This window comes from Hippopotamus amphibius, chromosome 17, assembly GCF_030028045.1.
Source record: "Hippopotamus amphibius kiboko isolate mHipAmp2 chromosome 17, mHipAmp2.hap2, whole genome shotgun sequence".
NCBI lineage: Eukaryota > Metazoa > Chordata > Mammalia > Artiodactyla > Hippopotamidae > Hippopotamus > Hippopotamus amphibius.
In genome coordinates this window covers 8,905,722-8,914,306 of record NC_080202.1, presented here as the reverse complement: position 1 = coordinate 8,914,306, position 8,585 = coordinate 8,905,722, and the positions used below count along the sequence as shown (strand labels likewise).

At 57.6% G+C, this 8,585-nt stretch overlaps 2 protein-coding genes across 2 annotated transcripts; both read left to right on the top strand.

Moving 5' to 3' along the window:
- The first annotated feature begins 623 nt into the window (after positions 1 to 623).
- Positions 624 to 3,372, top strand: KCTD11 (potassium channel tetramerization domain containing 11). The gene has a single exon (XM_057716635.1). The coding sequence runs from the start codon at positions 1,358 to 1,360 to the stop codon at positions 2,054 to 2,056; it is 699 nt and encodes a 232-aa protein (XP_057572618.1). The 5' UTR covers positions 624 to 1,357; the 3' UTR covers positions 2,057 to 3,372.
- A 243-nt stretch (positions 3,373 to 3,615) lies between these two features.
- On the top strand, positions 3,616 to 5,688 carry TMEM95 (transmembrane protein 95). The gene is made up of 7 exons (XM_057716640.1): positions 3,616 to 3,832; positions 4,058 to 4,114; positions 4,318 to 4,398; positions 4,504 to 4,524; positions 4,642 to 4,746; positions 4,861 to 4,948; positions 5,109 to 5,688. The coding sequence occupies exons 1-7, from the start codon at positions 3,664 to 3,666 to the stop codon at positions 5,140 to 5,142; spliced, it is 555 nt and encodes a 184-aa protein (XP_057572623.1). The 5' UTR covers positions 3,616 to 3,663; the 3' UTR covers positions 5,143 to 5,688.
- The last annotated feature ends 2,897 nt before the right edge of the window (positions 5,689 to 8,585 follow it).

Sequence of the window (8,585 nt, the reverse complement as noted above, 5' to 3'; positions counted from 1 at the left end):
GTCACTCGAGGGGCGACCTCCCCGGGGAGTGAAGTGGGAGCCTCGGCCCGAGCGCCGGGTGGCTCTGGAGTGGGGCTCGCGGGCTCAGGCGACGTGGCCAGACCCATCAGGTCGGGCAGAGGCCGCTTGCGTGGGCTGGGTCCAGCCTTCCCTGGGGGGGCTGGTATCTGGCCGGGATGGAGAGGCTGGCTCGGCCCTCCCGGGCCCGGAGGCATCCGTGGAATGCGGCGGCTCAGCACCCGCCCCCTCGGGAATTCCCTGCGGGAGCGACTGAAAAAGAACTGGTCCCCAACCCGCGACGGCTGGGCCTCCGTTTCCCGAGCGGCGAGATGGGAGACGCCGGTCCCTGCCGAGTTGCAGACGTGAGGTCGGGCACACCTGGAGGCCGGTGGGGCCGTCGCGGCCACATCCTGAACGACGCGCCTGAGTCACCCTCCGGGCCCCACCCCCGCTAGCGTCAGCCGGTCCAGCCCGTCCGCCCCGTCTCTCCAGTTCGCCGTTTTCGGCTTCCACCACCATCACAGACGCGCGCCGGGCGGGGGCAGGGGGCGGGGCGCCAGGGGGCGGGTCTGCCTCTTAAAGGGCCCCCGGCCGCTGCCCTTAGGCCACTTCCTGGGGGCGGAGAGGACTAAAGCGGCTGCGGCGAAACCCGGGGAAGGCAGAGGCGCCGGGTCCCGAGACTCCCTGCTGCTTCCATCCGAGTCCTCGGACACTCCCAGGTCGGATTGAACGTATATCTTCGCTCCCCAGCCGATATAGAGGCACCTCCGCCATCGGCTCCGGTCAGCCTCGCCTCCATCTCCTGGGACCCGCGCCGGAGTCGGGCCAGGCCTCGGACTCGCCCACGGTGACAGTGGTCTGCCCGAGAAGCTGGACCCTTCAGAGTCGGCCTTGTGCTCGCCACCGTCACCTGCTGGTTGGATTTCGGAAACCCACTGTCTGAAGAGCACAGAAAGGAATCGCTGACTACCCAGAATCGGATGCGTCTGGACCTAAATCTCCCGTGCCTCTCTGACTTCCCTCTGCTCTTTTCATCCGTTCTCTCAACCTCTCCGGCATTTCTGTGCCCGGAAACCGTCCCCCACCACCAAGGTAGCTGGGGTGAGCCCCAAATCTTGCTGCCTTGTACTCCAACCTGTGCCTTCCACCCAGAGACAGTTTGAACCTTACGACCCAAATCTACACACACCCAGGAAGTTCTGCCCTTTCTTCTCTTTCGGTGTCTTCGATACTTCTCAAAATTTCTCCTCCTCCTGTGCCCTCTTCGCCCCCCTCCTTTGGGGGCCCCGTGACCCTGAATGTCGGGGGCACGTTATATTCCACCACTTTGGAGACCCTGACTCGATTCCCAGACTCCATGCTGGGGGCCATGTTTAGGTCGGGTACCCCCATGACCCCCAACCTCAGTCCCCAGGGAGGTGGCCACTACTTCATCGACCGAGACGGCAAGGCCTTCCGGCACATCCTCAATTTCCTACGGCTGGGCCGCCTGGACCTGCCCCGTGGATACGGGGAGACAGCGCTTCTCAGGGCAGAGGCTGACTTTTACCAGATCCGGCCCCTTCTGGATGCCCTGCGGGAACTGGAGGCCTCTCGGGGCACCCCGGCATCCACAGCCGCCCTGCTCCACGCAGATGTAGATAGCAGCCCCCGCCTGGTGCACTTCTCTGCCCGTCGGGGCCCCCACCACTATGAGCTGAGCTCTGTCCAGGTGGACACCTTCCGGGCCAACCTCTTCTGCACTGACCCCGAGTGTCTGGGTGCCATGAGGGCCCGATTTGGTGTGACCAATGAGGACAGGGCAGAGGGAGGCCCACACTTTCATCTGGAATGGGCCCCCCGCCCCGCGGAGCTCCCTGAAGTGGAGTACAGGAGACTGGGGCTGCAGCCGCTGTGGACTGGGGGGCCAGGAGAGCGACGGGAGGTGGTGGGCACGCCAGGCTTCCTGGAGGAGGTGCTGCGAGTAGCTCTGGAGCACGGCTTCCGTCTCGACTCCGTCTTCCCTGACCCCGAAGACCTGCTCAACTCCCGATCTCTGCGCTTTGTCCGGCACTAGGAACTAACAACTGTGAATGCTGCCCTCAGTTGACTGTGGGGGGGGGAAACAGTGGGTCAGTAAAGGGGGTGAAGGCTCCTGAGGCATCTTCCTAGCTCTGCTCTGGGAGCTGTGAGAGTCAGGGGCCCCACTGCCCCTGACTGGAGCCCAGATGTGGGCAGGAATCCCCAAACCAGAGGGAGCCCACCAAGGGCTCATGCGACCAGAGGGTCTGGACTGGTGCTAATCTTGGGAGGGGTGGGGACGCTTCCCTGGCTGGTCCTCACCTGAGCCTGGGGACCTTCAGTGTTTCCTTGCTTGGAGCTCAGTATTAAGGGTCTGGAAGAGTGGAGGTGCTTCTCTGCCCAGGCTAGGCTTAGCAGAACCGTGGAGGGACAGTGAGGTCTGGGGGAAAGAGAGATTTTGGATTGTTCTAATGTGGTCTCCTGGACTGTGACTTCTCCTGGAGCTGGTGGCCTGGCCTGGCCTGACCAATGAGAGGTCAGAACACTCTGAAACATGGGAAGGAAAAATTCTTTGCTGTGTCCCAAGCCACCACTGAGGGAGACAGAAAGGCTACATCCCACCCTAGGTTGGCATAAGGGAGCTAGGAGAACCCCCATTCACTGGGGCTGGAGCATCCCTCTGGAGATCCGAGTGTTTGAAAGGATCCCATATTGATGGTGGGGCTGGTCACAGGGGAGGAGCAGGGCATCTTCTTGGGTCCTGGCCATCCTTCCGTCATGTGTACGTGCCTGTCAGCCAGTGGGTCTGACTGATGTGTGGGTCCCTGGCATCTTGGCTTCCATCCATGTTGCTGGAGGTGGTGTCTGTGTGCTGGTCTTTCTGTGGTCTCTGCGTGTCCAGGCCTGTGTGGGGTTGCCCAGCAACTGTTTTGGCACCAGGTGTGTCTGCAGTATGGGTGTGAGCAGACTGAGAATTAGTTTAATCACACGGGGTATGCGTACACATGTACTTCACATCACCACGTAGGCAGGAGGGGCCTGCTGGGCTGTGAGTCACTAGGATCTGGTGAGAAGTAAGAGAAGGCACGGGGCTTAGCTGGGCCCTGGAGGCCTGTATAGAACTCTCTGTTGCTAAGGCAACCATGAGCCTGTTGCTAGGAGATAGCTGGGGAAGGCCCAAGGCTGCCCAGGGCAAAGAGGAGATGAACAGCAGAGTCTGAGAGAGTGGGGGAGGATATGGAAAGGGATGGGATTTCTGGGTCCCTGAGGGGATGGGATACTCACAGACAACTTCTTCACTGGGGGAGTCACATATTATTTATCACTGGTCATGATTTACAAGAAGAAAAATAAAGTTGCTTTTGGAACCACATACTTGTAAAGGCTGCTGAGGGCTAGGTTGGGGGTACATTAGAAGTCCTGCTTTCTCTGTCCATCTCCCACTAGAGGTTTCTGCTTCTGGTCCCCAGTTCCTTAGGCCCCAGGTTTACCCCAGCCAGGGATGGAGCAGTGGCACTGTTCTGGAATGCTCTAGAACCTCCAACTGTTCTGGAACGCTCTAGAACCTCCAGGCAAAGGGCTGGAACCAGGATCACAGAGCACTCCGAGGCCTTCGCAGCCTAGGTGGGGCCAGCACCCCTCCAGCACCCACCAGCGGGCCTCATGTGGATGCTGGCACTAGGTGGGATATTCCTGGCAGCTGCCCAGGCCTGTGTCTTCTGCCGCTTCCCAGATCGTGACTTGTCGGGCCGCCTGGCTCAGCTTTGCAGCCAGATGGAGGCCCAGTGGAAGGACTGTGACGTCTCCTGGAACTTCTCGGCCTTTGCCTTAGGTGAGATCAGGCATCCGGGGATGGGCTCAGCAACCGTCACCTCTGTGCCCCAACGGGGGCTGCGTGTGGCCTCCCAGCTGTGCGTCTCAGCCACCTCCTCAGTCCACAGCCCTCTTTGGACACACTGGCCTCTCCCTCTGAGAAAGCTTCTTCAGACCCTGGGAAAGTCAGGAAAGGCCCCACAACCTCCTTCTGGGCCAACGAGGTCCTTACCCATCTCTGCAGATGATGCATCCTTGAACAAAGTCACAGAGAAGACTCACAGAGTCCTGCGGGTCATGGGTGAGGTCAAGGGGGAAGAAGGCACCACCTAGGGGCTTGGATGGCACCAGGGCGGGGGCTGTGAGGAGGGGGCTGTGAAGGCAGGAAAGGGTGGAGGGCAGGTGGAGACAGGAGGGCGTGATGGGGAGGTGCTGGGTGAAGGGGTGGAGGTGAACCGGCCCTGCTGAGGCCCCGGGCACTACAGTTGCTCTCTGCCTCCCTAGAGATCAAAGGGTCTCTCTCATCACTCCCTTCATATTGGCAATGGCTTCAAAAGACCAAGCTCCCGGAGTACAGCAGGGAAGGTACTGATGCGGGGAGGGATCAAGGGGTGGCTCGGTCCTCAGGCAAAGGAGTGTGTGGCTGAGCTCATCCACCCGCCCCACCCCCACCCCCGTCTTTCATTTCAGCTCTCTGCGCTCCCGCCTGCCGTGAGTAGGAAAGGGAAGGCTTAGCGAGGGCCAGAGGCCTCCAGGGACCTGAGGAGAGCCTGCCCTTAGGGGAGGAAGTGTGGGACTCGCAGGGTGGAGGGAGGCTTCCCGCCCCAGCGCTGGTCCTGCTGTCTCCTGCAGGGGGCAGCACCACCCTGTACAACTGCTCCACCTGTCAGGGCTTCGAGGTGTACTGCTGGCCAAGAAAGCGCTGCTTCCCAGGTCCTTACTCTCCACCTGTGCCTCACCCCACCCAGATCTCTGAGCTCTTAGGCTCCCCCAGCATCGATGGGTGTGGTCCCCGGGATTATTCACTGCCTCCTGGGTTCCCTGCAGGAAGTCACGATCTTTGGGAAGCCAGGATCCTGCTCTTCTTTGTCTCTGGAGCTGCCCTGCTCCTGGGTATTCTGAGCCTCGCAGTGGAGTGAGTTGGGGGATAAGGGCCAGAAACAGCCTCACCACCACCAACCCAGCAGCACCTGCCCCCACCCCTCATCCTGCCTTCTTCCCTCCCATCCCCCTTCCTTTCCCTTCCCTTCCCTTCCCTTCCTTTCCCAGGGCTCCCACCCTCTGTCTTCCCTCAGATACAGGCACCTCCAAGCAAAAAGTGACTTGTGAAGATGAGGACGGATCCCAGCCTCCAGCTCTAAGGAGCATGTACCCACAACTCCCACTTCTCTCATGGGGTGGGGGTGGGGGTGGGGGGGTGGACAGCCAGACCCTCAGTTCCAGCCTCGACGGTTCAGTCTTCCAGACCCTGATACCCAGACGTCCCCATGATCCCAGCATCAGATGGCCTCCAGGGACCCAGGCACCCACAGCTGGAAAGTTCCTCTCCTCCAGTCCACAACCAATCAGACAGGGGCAGTCACCGTGCCAGGAAAATATCTACAGAAGGAAAGAATCCCCTCCACACACAGCACCACTCCCACACCCCCTTCTGCCTGTTCCCGGAAAGCGGGGGCTGTCTGCCCCAGAAGCTCCTCTTGGCCCTCCTGTGACTGATTGGGAATCCGGGAATGAGTGTTCTGGAAAAGTCCCTCCCCCCTAGAGTGAGACCACATCAGTCAGCCTGCTGGCATGCTACCCTTCCATTTAACATTGTGAAGCCTCCCACAGAGGCCTCCCTCTTGCCAGGCCCAACTAAACCTGCTGTCAAATGGCCTCTGCCCCTGCCTGGCCTCTATCTGCAACTGGGGACAACAGAGGGACTGGGGTGGGAGGCTCGTGTAGCACAAGTGATTCTCCAAGGGGTGTGGTTGCACCCGAGGAGACATTTGGCAACATCTGGAGACATTTTCGATTGTTTTGCTTGTGGGGGTTGGGGATGCGCTACTGGCATCGGGTTGGTAGAGACCAGAGATGCTGCTAAACATCTGAAAATTTGCCACACGGGCAAGTACTCCACAACAGAGGATGATCCGGTCCAAACCGTCAACAGCGTGTGGTTGAGAAACCCTGGTGTTTGGTCCCCTGGCTATCAGGAGTTTGGGTTTGGGGGATGGGAGATGGGACAGGAAAAGAAAGGCCTTCCACCAGCCATAAGTCTCAGTCCACGGGCCTTGGCCTGAAAGGATCCTGCCCTTCACCTAGCCCCGTGGGTTGCAAACTGGGTACCTGGAGGCTCCTGGTTCTTGACCAGCTGCACGCCGGAGCCGCCTGGGCAACTTTAAAAACTACCTCATATCCAGATATTCTGAGTGTAGTGGTCTCCTATGGGGCTTCGGTTAATCTAACTTACGGCCAGGGTTAGAACCACTGTTTGGGGGGGTCCTTAAAGGTCCTGGGGATGGAGAGAGGAACGCTGACCCCTCCCAGAAGAATACCTTCTGTTTTGTTTTACGCCATGTTCTAGTCCGGTCCTTTCACTTTACACCAAAGAATGGGACCCAGAGATCACACAACCAGATCATACAACTTGCCCGAGATCATACAACGATTCATACATTCATCTGACGAATACTAAGCGGTTGCTGGCCAGGTGCCAGGCAGCATTGCTGCCCACACTGGGGTGAGAAGCCCTCTCCTGACTGCCCAGGCACCACAGCTCTCCTCTGGTCTGCGGTAGCAGGCTTGCACCCTCCTAGGCTGTGCCCTCTTTCCAGGCTCAACGTTTTGGAGCTGTCCTTGTTTTCACACCGAACAAGCAATGGGTCCACAGTTCTGCCCATTCCTGAAGGACCTCTATCCTATCTGTCCCCTCCTCCTGCTCTGTGGCCCCCAGCCCACTCTAGAACCGTCTCGCTGTGGACCCCAGTCTCTCAGATATGCATCTGACCCTGCCCACCCCCCTCAAATCCACTGCACCCTCAGTGGCCACACTGGTCGTCTTAAAATTCCATATCACTCAAACCTCCTGTCCAGAATCAAATGATGCTTAAACACTTGGGCTCTGGAGTTGGGCTGACAGTTTTCAAGTCCTGGCTCTGGCTCTTACTGGACCTTGGGAAAGTCATTTAACTTCTCTGTTCCTGTTTCCTCATATTGTAAATGCAGATCATATATTTCCTTGATTCCATGGCTTTTTTTTTTTTTTTCTGTTTACATTTTATCTCTGAAGAATCCATCTTAAATTGAAGACACGTCATGGCATAATGGTATATTACAATCGATGGTGTCTTAAATTCAACACAGCAGTACTTACCTTACAGAATTTCTGCTAGGTCCAAATCACTTCATATAAAATGCTTGGGACTGTGCCCAACGTGTAATGGGCCCTCATTAAGTATTAGCTATTATAATCTCTTACTTAAAACCTTTCCTAGCTCTTCTTTGCCTGCAGAATATAGAGTTGGTCCTTGACCCTGACATTCAAGGCTCTCCATCAGCAGCTCCCCCATCTTATTTAGTCATCAGGCCAGAACTGTCCAGACACAGAACTGGAATCTCGCTTGAACGCCCCACAGGCACCTCAGACTCCACGTGTCCACCTTCCTCAGACCCACCTTGCTCCCAACCCCACCCCCTCCTGAGACCTCTCAGGCTCAATGGCAGTGCCCAAAGTGTCATGGGCATCCTCCTCCTCTCATGCCATGTGCCTACCTTTTTTTTTTTTTTTTGGCTGCATTGGGTCTTCATTGCTGCGCGCGGGCTTTCTCTAGTTGTGGCGAGCGGGGGCTACTCTTTGCTGTGGTGCATGGGCTTCTCAGTGCGGTGGCTTCTGTTGTTGTGGAGCATGGGCTCTAGGCATGCGGGCCTCAGTAGCTGCAGCACATGGGCTCAGTGAGTTGTGGCTTGTGGACTCTAGAGTGCAGGCTCAGTAGTTTTGGCGCACGGGCTTAGTTGCTCCACAGCATGTGGGATCTTCCTGGACCAGGGATGGAAGCCATGTCCCCTGCATTGCCAGGCAGATTGTTAACCACTGCGCCACCAGGGAAGCCCCCATGTGCTTACTTCTTACCAGTTAGTGATCTACGTTGGTCATGCTTCTTGGAATCCGATCCCCTGGTGTCCCTGGAGCTTCATCTCAGCTCTGCCCACGCCACAGCCATCCTGAATCACTTATAGTTACCCAAACACTGTTTCCTCATGTCTCCTCGCCTTTGCCCAGGCTTGTTCCTCTGTGTGGAATGACTTTCTCCTTTGGCTCAGGGATCGCCTCTTCCGAGAAGCCTTCTCTGAACTCCTGAGCAGAGCAGAGTTCATCTGCTGCAGCCATCTCTCATGTGGCGCCTGTTACCTCGGGTGACGGTGTTTCTTTACACATCGTCCCTCTACACCACGCATTCCTCTCTCAAGCCACTGCTTAGGGTTTTGTGTCTTTGTTTCCTCACATGGTAGATGCCAGGAAGTGTTGCTGATGACTCCAGCACCTTCCCTGAACCCTCGTAATATGCCTTCCCCATGTAAGCCCTTCATGATTACTGAGCACAGGAGGCTGGTGGAGTTTGTGCTTGTTTTGTGCACGTAAGGGCAACCTACCACAGTGTAGCCTCCCAGGGCAGGGATGGTTTTTCTGAGCCCCTTGGCAAACGGGGCTGCTGTGGGTGTGGCAGTTTTAAACAACGGCCCCGCATCCTTTGACATGCCTCCTACCCAGAGGTAGGTTCTATGTATCCTTC